Source organism: Rhinoraja longicauda, chromosome 18 (assembly GCF_053455715.1).
Source record: "Rhinoraja longicauda isolate Sanriku21f chromosome 18, sRhiLon1.1, whole genome shotgun sequence".
Classification (NCBI taxonomy): Eukaryota; Metazoa; Chordata; class Chondrichthyes; order Rajiformes; family Arhynchobatidae; genus Rhinoraja; species Rhinoraja longicauda.
In genome coordinates, this window is record NC_135970.1 from 32,509,669 (window position 1) to 32,528,123 (window position 18,455).

At 41.4% G+C, this 18,455-nt stretch overlaps 1 protein-coding gene across 6 annotated transcripts in view; it reads right to left on the minus strand.

Annotated features, from left to right (window-relative positions):
• The window catches only part of ext2 (exostosin glycosyltransferase 2), a 188,895-nt gene continuing 170,440 nt past the window's right edge, over window positions 1-18,455 (minus strand). For all 6 annotated transcript variants that reach the window (XM_078415478.1, XM_078415475.1, XM_078415476.1 and 3 more), the window contains 4 exons: window positions 13,076-13,219; window positions 9,985-10,113; window positions 4,324-4,406; window positions 1-3,604 (listed from right to left, as the gene is read on the minus strand). In XM_078415478.1, coding sequence (XP_078271604.1) covers window positions 3,466-3,604; window positions 4,324-4,406; window positions 9,985-10,113; window positions 13,076-13,219 — 495 coding nt within the window. In that variant the 3' untranslated portion in view covers window positions 1-3,465. The remainder of the gene's footprint in view (window positions 3,605-4,323; window positions 4,407-9,984; window positions 10,114-13,075; window positions 13,220-18,455) is intronic.

Here is an 18,455-nt window from a genome sequence, read left to right on the forward strand (position 1 = left end):
CCTTCTCTCCAGAGATGCTGCCTGTCCCGCTGAGTTACTCCAGCATTTTGTCTCTCTCTTCGTTGTAAACCAGCATCTGCAGTTCCTTCCGACACATTTCGGCCACTGATGGTACATTAGTTGGTAACCTGCTGGTTCATTGGGGTACATTAACTATTATCACTGTACTTCGGTACACATGACAATAAATTAAAACTAACTAACTGAGTCCATGTCAACCATTGATCACCAGTTCTGTGCTACTTAACCTTCTCATCCATTCCCTATACACTTGGGGCAAGTTACAGAAGCCAATTAACCTACTAACCCGCACGTCTTTGGGATGTGGGAGGAAACCGGAGCACCCGGAGGAATCCGACGTGATCACAGGAGAAGATGCAAGCTCCACACGGGCAGCAGTCGAGGTCAGGACCGAACCCGTGTCTCTGCCACTGAGGCAGAAGCTGTAGCAGCTGTGCCACTGTGCCATCCTTGTCATGTCTACAAACATAACTTCTTAGTCTGTATGAATTTAACCACAGCATGAAATGCAAGATGTTACACAAGATTTAATTGAAAAACTGCTGAGGTTATTTAATAGGCTTCAGTGGAAGAAATATTGATTGGTTTACAACATGATTGCAGTGAAACATACAGCAGAGAAACAAAATACATTAAAAACAGATTCTAACATTGTACATTTGGTATGGTGAAAGGCCCTTTTCGCTAACATTCTGGGATTAATTCCTACAAATGGAATTAGTTTTGTAATCACAAAGCCTGTAAACAATGTCAGCAATCTTGTAAATATTTGCATCTCCTAGCCAACATTTCACCTATAACTAGTGACACCTAAAACACATGGGAGTGAACTAGTGCAAAATGGCAGCTGCGTTTGCCTGTATGTCACCGGCTCAAAAATAATTCATGTATTTTTAAGTACGTTGACGTATGTTTAAGGAATCTGATTCTAAACACGAATAATTTTTCCTACTGCAAAGGACATAAATGCTTAAAGTTTAGCAAAAATGTTTCAAAATTCCCAGGTAAAGTTTACCAGGTAGCTCTATTCCCTCGTGCATTGTTAAGTAACATATTCCTAATAAACTGATTATGCAGCCACCTAATGCTAGTCTGATAGTGGGATAGCATTGGCATCAAAGAATGACATTCACACAGCCAGTGTGTAAAATATCAACTGGATCCCTACAATGCAAGTATCAGTAGATTTGCTCTTTGCTTTTAATTCATCACCACCAGACCGCTATTATCCTAACTTTTAACAGGAATACATTCTGCCTTAAAGGTACATGGTAACCAATGAACAAAATAATAAAACCCATGCCTTAATAGCAGAATCAGAGTTTAGGCACTATGGCAGTAGGAATCAGTGGGATTAAATAATTAATAGCTGGATTGTGTAGTGTTAAAATTGAATCAAGCAGCTGTTGGAAAATATTTTGGTATAAATGGCTTTGCAAATCATGAACATTCTTGGTTTCTATCAATATCTATAACTGGCATCAATTTTTAAAAATTATAACCAGACTGTTGTTCGACAAGCAGCCATTTGGAAGGAAACAGCAATTTTAACAAATGTGCCAAAAGCTACAGCAGTTGAAAGCAGCTAGGTGTGTGTTATCTCAGGAAGATACGATTGCAGCAGATAAATCCATGGTACGCTTGAAGCTGCTAAATCCCTCATTTGATGAAGGGTTAGAAGGAAATAGAAATCATGAGTTCTTGTATCAGACTCTTGTGTGCTCCACTAGCCTCCCTCAGCAGTGATCTCATGCAACTGTTGCATGGCCAACTTCAAGACCACCCAACTTACCAACACCAGTATCCGGGGAGATGCAGAACGCAGGGTTCCGAGAGCTCCTGTCAATTCCTAACCCTTTGCATTTGGCTGGGAATCAGTCATATGATTCATATGATTACTTATAGAATCCCAAGGTTTTGGTACAGGTATTGTTATCTATCAGTGTACCTTTACTATCTTATTACTCAATGAAACTAGTTTTTAATGTTTCCCATGATGTTGGTCTTCACCTCAAAGCAATGATTCACACAGGTATTTGACTAGGAGGTGCTAGCAGCTCTTACTCATCAACTCATATAAACACACGGAAGATATCAGGCTTGTTTTAGTGGGGTGGAAGCATCAATCATACTCTTCAATTAAAGAATAAACGCCTGGATATTCCAACAAGGTCTGCACCCTTCCTTGATCATCGTTGCTGGCTTTGATCTGTTGGTGCATATCTTTCATTAATTTATTCTATGTACCTTTTTATATCTTTCGGTTCCCTCTCCCCGACTCTCAGTCTGAAGAAGGGTCTCAACCCGAAACGTAACCTATTCCTTTTCTCCAGAGATGCTGCCTGACCCAGTTACTGCCTGAGTTACTCCAGCTTTTTGGGTCTATCTTCAAGGTTTTCCGAATAGTGATTTAGGAAAGAACCCAAGTTTACTTGAGTGCCCTTCTTAAGAATACTTTACTCTCGTTCTCTCTGTTCACCCAATACCCCCTAGGAACCAGAAAGATTGGGAAAACTCAGCCTCTGTGGGAAGTAATTCTTGTTGGCTCAGTACATCACACATCCCCATTGCCAGCCATTCCAGACCCTGTCACGCTTGACAAGATTAGCTCATTATTGCACGATGGGTTGTATATTATTAAATACAGACTGCATGGGGCTCTTCCAGATATAACGTTGAATATCGTCAACCTAGCATGATGTCATGTTTCTATTTACGCAACCTCATTGGCAGTATTACAATGGGAACAACTAATCATGGACTGATCCAGGGTCTAGTGTTATGCCTGCAATAAAGTTAACAATGATATTGTCAGTGCATGGTCCTACATAAGGCAGTTTGAAAACAGTCTACAAATCTTTGTAATGCCTAAACCAGCAATATTGTGTTGTAATAACGAAAGAACTAAAGCACAATTGAAATGTACTGCAAGGAATCTTGAGTTTTGTTCTTTGATAGTCATTAAATTATACAATATATTTTAAATTATAAAACAGAATCTTGTCATGTAAAACTATTATAAATTCGTTGACATCCAACATTTTAAAAATACGTCAAATTATTGACCTGCATTTACATATCTTAAGTTTGTAAACAACATAACAGCAGGAAAAGAAAGACACAAAGTGCTGGAGTAACTCAGCGGGTCAGGCAGCATTTCTGGAGAACATGGATCGCCGATGTTTCAAGTCAGGACCCTTCTTCAGACTGAAGAAGGGTTCCGACCTGAAATATTGCCTCTCTATGTTCTTCAGAGATGCTGCCAGATTCGCTGGATTACTCCAGCACTTTTTATAAACCAGCATCTGCAGTTCCTTGTGTTTCCATTATAGCAGGAGATGACTTTGAATTCCTGATCAACTGGTGTTAAAACATACAGCAGTCAAACCTTATTGAAACATCTTGATGTGTAGTGAAGTGGCCAAGGTTTTGACGATCAGTATTTTATAAACTACCAATGTTGGGGAAACTCTTCAACTTCTCTGGGAAGTCATCCTTGTACAAGACAGGGTCAGCACGGTGCTCCACCACTTTTAGTGGCATGATCCCAAACACTGACGCAAATTTATTGATGCATTCTGACCTGTAATTACATTCCCATGGTGTTAAATAAGCCAATAATGATGTGTACTAAAACACTGGCAGAACAACATCTTCACAATCAGACGTCATTAAAAAGCTGACAAATGTACGCAATAAAATTGGAAAATTTTCTTAACTTCTTTACGGCAATGCTTTTAAAAGCCAAAGAGAAAAACAAAGCAATACCAAAGCTTTGATGATTCGCTGAAAAAGCAAACGCTCACTAACTTTCAAATGAATTAATGCATTTGAGTTCCTTAATTATTTTATTAGAATATAAAAACTAGTTTAATCGCTATGCCTGACCCAGCCATGCACAGATTGGAAGGGACCTGCCCTTATACAAAATAAATTCAGAAATTCATGTGGGTTCTCCATCTTTTGATATGCTGACTTTTTCCGATAGAGCTATTTATCTAAATAATGAACATAATTTCGAAGCTTTGGACCCCATTGCAAGTAAGAATTCCATTGTTCTGTTTCGGTACATTGGGCAATTAAACACTCTTATCCCATTGTATTCAAAGAGGAAGAAGTTTAAACGGCTCCCAAATCACTGATTTAAGTAAACCTGGGCAGAGTTTTCACTGCTGGGGAACGCAATGACGAGCATTTTCCGAGAGGGCTGTAAATCTGGAAGCAGTCATGCATGTTTTTCTTGGGCACTTGTGAAATGGCAGCCTCAAGCTGTTAAATACATGCAAGGAATGGAGTGCTTACCGTTCCACCATATGGGTCTGGTCCAGAGACAGTCCATCAATTGCCGTGCACTCCGGGCACTTGAACTTTTTACGTGGGGTTACCTGCATGTCACAATAATTCCAACAATATTAATGGCGTCTTTAATCCAGTTTGATGTTCAAGCACGCCTGCAGTGTAACACAAGAGCACCATCCTCTCAGAACAGTTTGCTCCAGTTCCATCTGGCTCACCACGGCATATTTCAATTCACATGAGATCAATAAAATTACTAGAATGGTTTCACATTCATTGAAAGTGTGTGATGACAACCCATTTAAAATCCACTTAATGATCGCTTTCACACTTCCAGGTGCCTTATACAAGCACCGGTTGTCTGTACAATCATAAGGTGATGAAATGTTGCTTCCCCTTCTTTGATATAGCCATATTAACCTATGCCTGTTTTCTCATTAAGTTGACTGACAGATTTTACGAATATTTAGAGATTCTGAAGGTGACAACGTTTAAAGTGCCCATGTGGATTTATCATCTCCACAAGGCCCTTTAGATCAACTTCACAAAGCAAGTGCCTTCTCACGGCTGTTTCTAACAAACAATATTAATGTCTATAAAAATTGAGGTTTGAAAGCTTTTAATGATAGGAAACATAAAACACAAGGCAATTGGCAAAAGAACCAAAAGTGATACAAGGGATTTTATTTTCCACCTCAGCAAGTGGAATGTACTGGCAGAGGAAGCGTGGAGACAGATCCAAAGGTTACTGAAGTGTGCGCATGTGCGGGACTCTCGGGCGGGCGAGGCCTGCGAAATCAGCAATAATTTCCAGACGCTTTGAAAATGTGTATTACAGAAATGAGTTGCTTAAAGCTTAAATAAAGTTTAAATAAATTGGAATTCTCATTTGCCTCATGACAATTTAAGTAACTCAATCTCAGAAGTTAAGCAGTGTGACATCGAGATGGAGAAACTATTGAAACCATTGACTACCGACCGGTGGCCCTCACCTCGGTTGTCATGAAATGCTTGGAGAGGCTAGTCAAGAAGCACATCTGCGCCCTCCTTCCTCGCAACATGGACCCACTACAGTTCGCATACCGTCCGAACAGGTCCACGGATGATGCGGTCTCCCAGGTTCTACACACCGCTCTCTCTCATCTGGACAGCCAGGGGGGCTATGTGAGGATGCTGTTCATTGACTTTAGTTCAGCATTCAACACAATAGTCCCCAGCAGACTGGTTGAGAAGCTGCTGGAACTGGGGCTTAGCACCCCTCTGTGTGCCTGGGTCCTGGACTTTCTCACTGCCAGGCCCCAAGTGGTCAGGATGGGGGAACACACATCTAGCTCCCTCACCCTGAACATAGGATCCCCCCAGGGCTGCGTCCTTAGCCCCCTATTGTACTCCCTGTACACACATGACTGTAGGGCCAGGTTCAGCTCAAACTCCATCATCAAGTTTGCTGATGACACTGTGGTGGTGGGCCGGATCTCCAACAACGATGAGAAGGCCTACCGGGAGGAGGTGGCTGATCTGGCACTCTGGTGTCAGGACAATAGCCTCCTCTTGAATGTCACTAAAACAAAGGAGCTGATTGTGGACTTCAGAAGGGCTAAACATCCAAGGACGTACACGCCACTGGAGATAAATGGGTCTATTGTGGATAGGGTGAGCAGTTTCAAATACTTGGGAGTCCGCATCGCAGAGGATCTGACGTGGGCAACGCACATTGCCGCACTGGTGGGTAAGGCTAAGCAGCGCCTTTACCACCTTAGACAACTGAGGAAATTCAGAGTGTCGCTGAGGATCCTTCATTGCTTCTACTCTGGGGCTGTAGAGAGCATCCTGTCCGGCAACATTACAGTCTGGTTTGGGAACAGCTCTGCCCAGGACAGGATGGCCCTGCAGAGAGTAGTGCGTTCGGCAGAACGCACCATGGGAACTACACTCGTCCCCCTGCAGGACCTATACATCAGGAGGTGCAGATCCAGAGCAAGCAAGATCATGAGGGACCCCTGCCACCCCAGTAACGGACTGTTCCAGATGCTACGGTCAGGCAAACGCCTCCGCTGTCACGCTGTGAAAACGGAGAGGATGAGACGGAGCTTCTTCCCACAGGCCATCAGGACTGTCAACTTTGATAACCCCAGAGACTAAATTTTTGTCGACACTTTTGGTGCTATGTTTAGTAACTTATTAACTTTATTTATTGTAACTGTAATTATTTTTGTGCACAACCCGCAGGCATTGCCACTTTCATTTCACTGCACATCGAGTATGTGTATGTGACAAATAAATTTGACTTGACTTGACTTGACTTGGCTTGGATTTGGATCTCAACTCACCTACTGCAGCAAAGGAATGGAAGCACTGGCTTCGTACACTAAATAACTTCTTTGATGAGTGTGGCGACAATGCACCAGACAAATTCAGGACATTAATAAGCTCTGTCTCTTATGATGTATATGATTACAAGGAGGAATGTACAACTTATGATTCTGCTATTGACGTACTAAGCAGACTCTTCGTCAAGACACCCAATGTAATATTTGATTGACACCTCCTTGCTACTCGTAAACAAAAACCTGGTGAGTCACTTGATGGGTTTTTACAAGACTTAGTAAAGACTGCCTTCAAAGCAGCTACAGCTGATCAATATCAACAGGAACTTATTCGAGACTCGTTTATCAATGGTTTGGCATCGCCTTTAATACGACAGAGACTATTAGAAAACAAAACCTTGGATTTACAGTCAGCTTACAATCAAGCTTACTCATTAGACTTGGCTCAGAGAAATTCAGATGCTTATGGCTCGTCTAATGTGTATTCTGCTGCAACTACTACAAAAGAATCTCACCCAAGTACTAATATGGAGCAAGCTGAAACAATTTCTACTGATAAATGTGCCCTTGCTGCAGCATATACTTATCCAAAAAGGAAGTGTTACTTTTGCGGGGGTAATATTCATAATAGAGAGATATGTCCTGCTCGAGAGGCAACTTGTAATAGTTGTGGCAAGAATGGACATTATTCTAGAGTATGCAAGTCCAAAGCAACTACTAAAAGTGTGACTGCTGCATGTATATGCCTTCTTTATGTACAATTATAGCTGCATTTCCTCAGAGCTTGTCTCATGCAGCTACAACGGTATCCATCAATGGCCATACACTTAATGTACTACTTGATTCTGGCAGTTCAGAAAGTTTTATAAGTGAACAAGTTGGGTCTCGACTAAATCTAACCATAATTCCTTCAAATAGAGAAATCTCGATGGCTCTGACATCTCTCAATACTCAAATTATTGGATCTTGTATTGTAGACTTTATTCTGAACAAAACTAGTTATAAATCTGTATGTCTTGGTATTTTGGAAAACTTGTGTAGCGATATAATTCTCGGTCAGGATTTTCAGAAACAGCACAGATCACTTCAAATAATGTATGAAGGAACTATGCTTGATCTTGTATTGTCAAAGCCACCAGTATTGTGTGTTTTTTCTGCTGCATCTGTTGAATGTCCTTCATTATTCACTAATTTATCCTCTAAGTGCAAGCCAATTGTTACAAAATCAAGACATTTTAGTAAAGATAACAAAAACTTTATCAACACAGAAGTAACTAATCTTTTACGAGAAGGTATCATAGAGCCCAGCTCTTCCCCTTGGAGGGCACAAGTTGTCATGGTTAAGGCCCCTTGGAGAGACATAGAAAGACACTCTGCATTGATTACTCTCAAACTATAAACTAGTTCAGGAGCTTGATGCATATCCATTACCTCATATAGAAGATATTATCAATACATTAGCTAAGTATAAGGCATTCCCTACTTTTGACCTAAAAAGTGCTTACTGCCAAATTCCTTTGAAAGAATCAGAAAAGAAATACACTGCTTTTAAGCAAATGGAAAATGATACCACTATTGCAGAGTTTCTTTACGTGTAACTAATGGTGTGCCAGTTTTTCAGAGAGAGATGGACAAACCTGTTGAACAGGAAAACCTTAAAGATACTTTCCCTTATCTTGATAAATATAACTATTGCAGGAAAAGACCAAGCTGAACATGACAGAAATGTACAACGGTTTTTAGAAGTTGTACATTCTAAAAATCTAACATTAAATGAGGCTAAGTCAATAATATCAGTGTCATCAATTAATATTCTTGGTTATTGGGTTGGAAATGATATGATCAAGCCTGATCCAGAAAGACCCACTCCAAGAGATACCTGTTCCAGCTACATTAAATTCTTTACAAAGGGTTCTTGGCATGTTTATGCTAAATGGATACCAAATTTCTCTGACAAAATTCAACCTTTGACTAGAGCAAAATCTTTCCCAATTGCCTCTACAGCAATTGGTGCCTTTACTTCTTTAAAGAAACAATTAGAATCTGCGACATTACACGTCCATAATCCTTGTCCAAATATGTCAGCTGCTACGGTTATCCAATCTTTAGATCAACTGTTTTCATTCTGTGGATTTCCAAGTTACATACATTCTGATAGGGGCACCTCATTCATGTCAAAAGATTTAAAGGACTACCTTTCTAATAGAGGAATTGCAACAAGTAAAACAACACCATATCATCCTATTGGAAATGGTCAGGTTGAGAGGTATAACGGAATCATTTGGAAAGCAGTGAAACTGGCTTTAAAATCAAATGACATACCAGATCAGCAGTGGGAATGTGTTCTACCAGATGCATTACACTCCATCAGATCTCTACTGTCAACCGCTACCAATACTACTCCACATGAGCGGTTCTTTAACTTCAAACGGCGTTCTTCTAGTGGTACTTCTCTGCCATCATGGTTGACTAGCCCTGGGCCTGTGTTGCTTTGTCGATATGTCCGATCAAATAAGAATGAGCCCTTTGTTGATGAAGTTGAACTGACTGATGTCAACCCTTCTTATGCAACTATCAAGTATCAGGATGGACGTCAGTCAACTGTCTCACTTTGTGACCTTGCACCATGTCCATCTTCTCCATCAGCTCCATCACTCCTTGATAATATTAATCGAGAACTTCCTTCAACACTCCCATCATCCCCTATGAAAACTTCTATGTAATTCTAAAATTGAAAATGTAAATAACAATATGACCAAGCAATATATGTACCACCAGCTATTGAAACACCATTATCTCCTGATGCTCCAGTGCTGCGACGGTCATCAAGACATACTAAACCTCCTGACCGTCTCAACTTATAAATAGGCGGGAAGAATGAACTGTGCGCATGTGCGGGACTCTCGGGCGGGCGAGGCCTGAGCAATCAGCGATAATTTCCAGACGCTTTGAAGATGTGTATTACAGAAATTAGTTGCTTAAAGCTTAAATAAAGTTTAAGTAAATTGGAATTCTCATTTGCCTCACAACAGTTACATTCCAAAGGGAAGCGGAAAACCATCTGAAAGGGAAGAATTTGCAGAGCTCTGGGGAGTGTGTGCAAGGACCAGTCGAGCAGCACTGATCTTCTACAGAGAACAAAATGAATTGGATGGGCCAAGTGGCCTCCTTTGATGCCGAAACAATTCTGCAATTTAAATGTACGTTCTGGGTTTCTTGATTCATATTGCTTCTGATTTAAATTTAGTTTAGACTTAACACAGTTTTAACAGAGAGACAAAGCTAACACCTTTACATGATTTCTCTTCACACGCACATTTCTGGCAATTCTGAAACTTACCTTAATGGGAGCCTTTCCAGTCATGTTAGCAACCAGGAAGTTCATGGCAATATCCTCACAATTCATGTGTTCATCCACCCAATTTTTAATATCTCCTGGCATCTTGTATGTGTACAAGTAATTAAAGTACTAAGACAAAGAAGATCACAAATATCATTAGAGACTAATAATTTTAACTGTCTAATTCATTAGGAACTAATAAGGCAATCATTATTTCTATTTTTTAATTCCCAAGCATTTCAAGTTCAAGCAACACGACCTCATCTTAGGTCTACAACCTCTTCTTGTCTTTGGATATTAATGCAGGTGGCATGGTTAATAGGTTTGCAGATGACACTAAACTTGGCGGTACTGTGGATAGTGAAGAAGCTTATTTAAGATAACAAAGTTATCTTGATCAACTGGACTCATGGGCTGGGGAATGGCATATGGTTTAATTAAGGTCAATGCGAGATGTCGCATTTTGATAAGACAAACCAGGGCAGAACTTGTACAGTAAATGAAAGGGCCCTGGAGGGTGACGTAGAACAGAGATCTAGGAGTGCAGATGAATAGTTCCTTGAAAGAGGCCATGCAGGAGGACAAGATGGTGAAGGTGGCATTTAGCATGTTTATCATCATCGGCCCGGGTAGTTTACCTTATCCCCAACTAGTCTGAACGGTCTCGACCCGAAACGTCACCCATTCCTTCTCTCCAGAGATGCTGCCTGTCCAGCTGAGTTACTCCAGCTTTTTGTGTCTATCTTCGGTTTAAACCAGCATCTGCAGTTCCTTCTTACACATATTGAGTACAGGAGTTGGGATGTCATGTTACAGCTGCACAAGATGTTGGCATGGTCACATTTGGAATACTCCGGTCAACCTTTTCATATAGGAAGCACATCATTAAACTGGAAAGGGTGCAAAAAATGATTTGGAGAATGGGACAAGAACTTGAGAGTTTGAGTTGCAAGGAGAGGTTACTTAGACAAGGACACTATTCCTGGAGTGTAGGAGCCTGAGGGACGACCTTGCAGATGTAACATTATGAGAGGATAGAATAGCCACAGTCTTTTCCCACAGGGCGAGGGAGTCTGAAGTAGAAGGCATAGGTTTAAGGTTTAATGAAAGAGAAAAGATTCAAAATGGACCCGAAGGCCAACGTTTTCATCGGAAATTGGTGTGGATACAGAACGAGATGCCAAAGGAAGTGGTAGAAATGGGTATAATTATGATATTTAAAAGACACCTAGATAGTTAAGGTTTGGAGGGATATGGGCCAGGCCCAAGCAAGTGGGACTAGCTCAGGAAACTTGGTCAGCATGGATGTTGGGCTGAAGGGCCTGTTTCTGTGCTCTATGGCTCTGTAGCTCTCATCCTAAAGCACTTTTAATTCTCTGATTTTGGCCTCAGTATCTCTCCACGTTTAGCTGCCAAAGCCTTAAGTTCTGGACCTGGTTTCCTGGCTTCCTGGCTCCCCACTCCCATCTGCTCTAAGATATTCCCTAAAACCCGCACTCTTTGATCAATCCTGTTGCATATTTTCCAGGATTCTTACATGGTCCAATGTAAAGTTTTGTTCCATAGTACTCCGATGAAGTTCATTTTGGAATATTTTATGACATTGAATGCGTTACATAAAAACATGTTTTTATACAATTTAAAACGTGACTCATTAATGTCTGAAATTCTTTTTAGTTTTAAATAATTTTAACCATATGAAGTGACCAAGAATTTGCTCCCCTGTAACTTCTTGAAGGTATGCCTGTATGATTGTTCACATTTGTGCTGATTGATTTGAATTAGTTAGGATTTAAAATAACAATAACTATTCTGTCAACTAGCAACTTAAAATTAATGCAAAGAATCATGTTTAAACGCAAAGGAAATTAAAAAGAAAACAAAGTGCCATAAGAAAACGGACAAAAATAGAGAGAGATAATATGCCAAGATGTAACAAGAGATTGTGGGCAGGTAAAAGGAAGAGACCATAAACAATGAAAGCATCCAGTTTAGGAACAATTTCTACCAGTAAAAATCAGCTGAGTGACCTTAGGTAAAGTATACATGCATCACACGAGGCCGACTATTGAAACATAGATACTTAAATTACATGAACTTTTGCATGAATTTAGTTTCTGTGCTAAATGGGAATTTTAAAACAGAGTAAAAGTGGAAGCCTGGAGGCGTACATAGACTAAACTTTAAATGTGGCAGTTCCAATGAGGAAAATCATGAAAGGGAACCTACGAGATCCTTTACTTAATTAATAGCATATAATAGCAAGGAAAGGAGGCCAAATCTTCATTAAACCTGTTTGGAGCTCAGTTTAAATAAAGTGTTCCATTTTGGACCTGTAGTTTAGGATTGATGTTGACAACTTTAACAAGTGAGGAAAAAAATTATTGGAAATGTATCAGGGATGAAAACTTCTATTAGAACCTGGAGTCATACAGGATCAGAGATTATTGAACAAACTGGCTCTTGCATTCCTTCAAAGTTAATTCAGATGATTTATTGAATTTCAGGTCTTTCCCTCTTGGTTGGATAAAATTAAATTAAAATAATGACTATTTTTTCATATCATTATCATCAAACTTCTATATTAAGGAAGTAGAAACAAGGAACTGCCGATGCTGGTTAGTACACAAAAGGACACAAAGTGTTGGAATAACTCAGCAGGTCAAGCAGCATCTCTGGAAAACATGGATAGGGGATGTTTGGGGTTGAGACCCTTTGTCAGCCAAATAATATTCCTGTAATAAGGAATGTATTGTATGAGGTATTTAAAAACTTCCAGATAACAATTGCCGATTTGAGTTGTGTTTGAGTTGAGTTGAGTTTATTGTTACATGTACCGAGGTACAGTGAAATGCTTTTGTTCCATGCTAATAGATCAGTGGAAAGACAGTACATGATTACAATCGAGCCGTCCACAGTGTACAGTGTACACATGATAAAGCGAATAACGTTCAGTGCAAGATAAAGTCAAGTAAAGTCCAATCCATGATAGTCCAAGGGTCTCTAATGAGGTAGATAATAGCTCAGGACAATTCTGTGAGTTCACAACTGTGTTGATTTTAAAGCCCGTACGACTTTAATATCTACATACCTTGTGGTAGAAGGCAGCTCCAGTTAACACCATGGATACCTCGTTTGTCCATTCCGACTCGTATTTCCATTTGTTTGTCTCGTGGTCCCACAAATGAAGTCGACCCGGATAGCCCACCAGCCGGTCAGGAAACTCGCGCCACACCTACACGTGGTCAGAAATTCCAAACATCGTTAGTGGCTTGAGATAAGATGACAGAATCTATCGATTTAGTAATCAGCCTCAGTTATCCAACTGTGAATGATCAATAACCAATCTGAAATGATCAGTATGCACACTGTGATTAGATTTGTTCCACGTTAATGTTGCATTTTGTTATGGGAATTAATAAAAATGAACATGATTGAATATTACACAAAAAATGCTGGAATCGTTTGGCAGGTCAGGCAGCATCTTTGAAAGAGAAATAGAACTAATGCTTCAGGGCGAAGATCCTTCACTGGAACAAATGAACAAACAAACAAACAAACACAGACATCCCCTGGACAGAGGATTCTAAAGTAGAGTGCCCCCCCTCCCTCCCCCACACCGGGTCCCCCTTTGTTCTCCCACCGTCCCTCACAGCGGTGCCCCCACGCCGGGTTCCCATTGTCTTCCCCTCCCCCCTCACGCTCATCGACCGCGAGACCCCGTTGCCGCCGACGCTCCCGCCACCGCCGAAGCCCCGCTGCCGTCGAGGCTCCTTTGGCCCAGATAGGCCTCGCTGCCCGGCTTCACCACAGTCCCCTGGGAGGCCTGTGGGGCGAGTCAGGCCTATCGGTCGTCGTTCCGGTCGGTGACGGCGCGGTTGTTCGGTGGGTGGATCGGGCCCGCACGGCTCCCCGGGATACTCCCGCCGCGCCCGCGCGGATGCTCGGTGGGTTGCTCGGAGGCGGCAAGCAATCACAAAGTGGGAGTTCAGTGGTACAGGCTGGTGTTAGTTGTCAACACTGGTTACTGCTCCACAATACAGCTTTACCACCTTCAGAACAGCCAACATTTGACACTACCATGCTTGTGTAATGAGCAGACTACAAAACTATTTTTTTTAAAATAGCAAAGACAAATCTTGAAGCAGTGCATGGGATCTTTCACATTGATCCAGGAAGCACACACTCATCATCTTCTCTCAGGTAGAACCAACAAACAAAGAGTACAGGATGAGATGTTGTGCATGGTCTGGTTAAGTGGCTGGAGATGCCCTGGGGAAACCACAGCAAGCACACTACCTGCCAGTTATAACTCTGCTCTTCCACCATCCAGAAACTCATAGAGTCCAAGTGCAGCAGTGATCCAAAGGCATTTCTAATTGAACGTGTTATATTCACTGCTCATGATATGGTCTCGTCTACGTGGGGAGAAACCAAGTGCAGATTGGGTGTAAAGTTCCAATGTTCAGTCCACAAGGGTGACTGTGAGCTTCCACTTGCCTAATGCGTGGCAATGAGTGTCTTGTGCTCACGTACGATCCTCAAATCACTAACAAAAAACACATTGACAGGTTATAATCATATTGATGATGTTTGTTGTGCACTGAAATTTTAGTTTTTAGTTTAGAGATACAGTGTGGAAATAGGCTCTTCGGCCCACCAAGTCCACACCGACCAGTGATCTCCACACATTAACACTGTCTACACACACTAAGGACAACTTGCATTTATACCAAGCCAATTAACCTACAAACCTGTACATCGTTGGAGTGTTTCTGTTTCTGATTTTGTTTTCTACTGCACAACCAGCAACAGCTGAGCTATTTCGTGCAGGTTTCGCTCGCGTGGGTACTGGTTGCAAAAAGGTTATTTAGTCTTTTATGTGGGCAGGTTTGGTGAGATGATCAATGTCCAAGTTGTCGAGCTGTGACTTGAAGAGTGACAAGGTTGATGCACATGTGGTGGTGTCGGGAAGGATGTTCCACTCTGGGATAGTCCATGGATATAGTGACTGTAGGGAGCTAATTTTGTTTGCTCTAATTCTAGTATAAATGAAGTGACCTGAGGACTGTCTTGTAAATTTCTGGGTATTGGATTGAATAAAGTGAGATATGTTACTGGGGATGATGCCATGAGTCTCTTTGTACACAGTACATAAGTGGGCTTTGGTGCATCTTGACTCCAGTGACTCCCAGCCAAGGCGATTTAACATATCGGAGATGCTTGACAGTCCTGAGTAGTCGTCACAAACTGCACTGCACGCCTCTGAACCTTGTCAAGGGTGTCAATGTTATTTTTCTGGTGAGGGTCCCATATTGTCTGGCAATATTCCAACAGTGGGCGACAAGTGTTTTGTACGCTACCTCCTTTGCTGGATAAAATTCTCCGGACAAGACCCAAAGTTCTGTTTGCTTTTGAGGCAATCTGGTTCCAGAGTGTGCGAGGAAACCGAAGATCTCAGAGAAAACCCACGCAAGTCACGGGGAGAACGTACAAACTCCGTACAGCCATGTACCCGTAGTCAAAATTGAACCTGGGACTCTGGCGCTGTGTGACAGCAACTCTACTGCTGCGCCACCCTAATGAAATAGTTAATTAACGAGGCTGCTCCTTCTGTAATAGGCACACTCCCATTTTAAGCAAAATACATCTGGAACAAGGGGCAGAGTAACACTCGTGCAATGAAAACTGTCAACTCAAAATGAAACTAAGAGGGGTACCCGAACATAGATTGAAAATGCAAGTTATTAGCTTGCACAAGGGTTCAATATCAAAGCAGAGTACATATACCATGCACAGCTGCATACAATTAGACTTGTACACCAACACTTTATTTGCAAAATGTTAAGTGACGTGAAGTCTGAGCAAAGATTACAGCATTTGTTTAGCATTATCATTAACATGCCTTTTAAAAAAAAAGAAACAAAAATCAAACATAAGAATCAAACCAAAGGACTGTTTAATGGACTCTTAATTACTTCAAAGACTACTGTGCAGATTAAAGGATCAGTTTATGATTATAAACATAGGCTATACCCTGACAGACCGGATCATAATTACCAAGAAAACGGGCCTTCAATGGGAATCTGCAATTAACTGGCTTTTGTCAATGTCTTTTCACATGGAGTTTCCCACTAATTTTCAATTCATATGCAGAAGTATGAACTTTTATTGGTGTACTAATTTGAAACATGACCAACATGAAAAAGGGTTCCTGAAAAAAATTGCATGCCCATGGAAAACGGCAAATAAATTATATTTCAACTGCACCTAGCATGTTCAATAAGCAGGTCCTGGAGGTAAAGGGCAAAAAAGAGTGATTTTAATATTGTTCTTTTTCAATGCAAAGATATCAATAGAAGTTTAGCTCAACTGAAATTTCAATGTGTGAAGAACTGTGATTTAAAAACAAAATTAACTAATCAACTGTGAAAATTGGCAAATCATCGTATCATTAGTTCACGACTGTCCTTCACGGAAGGCATATGGACCCTCTTTGATCCAAGGTTAATGTAGCTCCAGACCCATGTGCTGAGCTTTAATCTTAAAGCAACCTGAAGAAACTAAAATGCCCGCACAATTGAAAGAAAAAGCAACTGCTGAAAGACGAGATGGCACGGTGGCGCAGCGGTAGAGTTGTTGCCTGACACCTGTACGGAGCTTTTACGTTCTCACCGCGACCTGCGTAGGTTTTCTCCGAGATCTTCGGTTTACTTCTACACTCCAAAGGCGTACAGGTTTGTCGGATGATTGGTTTGGTATAAACTTAAATTGTCTTTCAAACGAAAGGAGGTGGGTGTATGGAACAAGCTGCCAGAAAAGGTAGTTGAGGCTGGGACAATCCCATTGTTTAAGAAACAATTAGACAGGTACATATATCATATCATATCATATCATATACATACAGCCGGAAACAGGCCTTTTCGGCCCTCCAAGTCCGTGCCGCCCAGTGATCCCGCCCAGTGATCCCCGTACATTAACATTATCCTACACCCACTAGGGACAATTTTTACATTTACCCAGCCAATTAACCTACATACCTGTATATAAGACAGGTTTGGAGGGATATGGATCAAGCGCAGGCAAGTGCGACAAGTGTAGCTGGGACATTGTTGGCCGGTGTGGGCAAGTTGGACGGAAGGGTCTATTTCCACACTGTATAACTCTGTAACGCTATGACAAGTGACCACAGTTGTTCAAATAATTCAATAAGCAATGAATTCTCCAACTTTAGGTAACCTCTACAAAACAACCCCACCATCCCCTTTGTCATCCATGATCCCCACTCCCCTCAACTCCGCTGAGTCCTTGCTGACCTTGCACCTATCTCTCCCCTCCCCTCCATTCCTTCCCCAAGTTACTCAATTTGCACATCAATCCTCTAGCTTCACAAATCTTGAAGCCCTTTCTCTCGTTCCTTGCGTGTGTCATCTCTGGCCTTTGTCTGTCTGCTTATCTCCCCCCCCCCCCCCCCCCCGCCTGTGTTCACCTATGACCTGCTATGCTTTCTCCTGCCCCTCCACATTTCTAGCCTCCCCCCTCCCCACCATCAGTCTGAAGAAGGGTCCTAACCCAAAACATCACCTATTCTTGAGACAAAGAGAATGCAAATATATGCATCGTATTGAGATTAACCATTGGCACTTCCACACTGCCCTTTAATTAGGCAGCCCAATTCCTGTTTGTTCGGTAAAATTCATAATCAGAAACAGGACGGGAATTGTTTAATGTGTGAGCTGATGCTCTTGGGTTTTCTAAACAAATGCAGTGTGTGTTTTAAGTAATGATCCATCCCCTGTACCCAAAGCCCTGAAGTCCATAAATCTAACAAGGGAATCACAGCCAAATGTACAAACTGAAGCTTTACCAGTGAAACTGTGCTTTTGTCCAAATCTCGCACTCTTTAATTAGCAGGTCTTGAATCAGCATCATTTTATTTCTTTGAGAAACCAATATTTATTTTTTACTTTTTCACTCTAAAAACTCTGCGACATACAATCCAAGTCACAAATAACCTCCCCTCCCCCAAGACTTCAATAAACATTAAAGCCCTGGGATCTTCTGATAACATCTTTCAGTTTGCTTTTTTTTTGCTGACAAAACTCAGGGCAGAAGTTCAGTCACATCAGAATACATTTGGGTATTGCACAATCAATTCAGAGCTACAGCAATCACCAGTCAACACAAGGTTTGTCAACGAGAACAGACATTTCAAGAGAGAGTTAGATTTAACAGTTAGGGCTAACAGAATCAAGGGATATAGGGAAAAGGCAGGAACGGGTTACTGACATAGACATAAACATAGAAAATATGTGCAGGAGGAGGCCATTTGGCCCTTTGAGCCAGCACTGCCATTCATTGTGATCATGGCAGATCAACCACAATCAGTAACCCGTACCTGCCTTCTCCCCATATCCCTTGATTCCGCTGGCCCCTAGAGCTCTATCCAACTCTCTTTTAAATTCATCCAG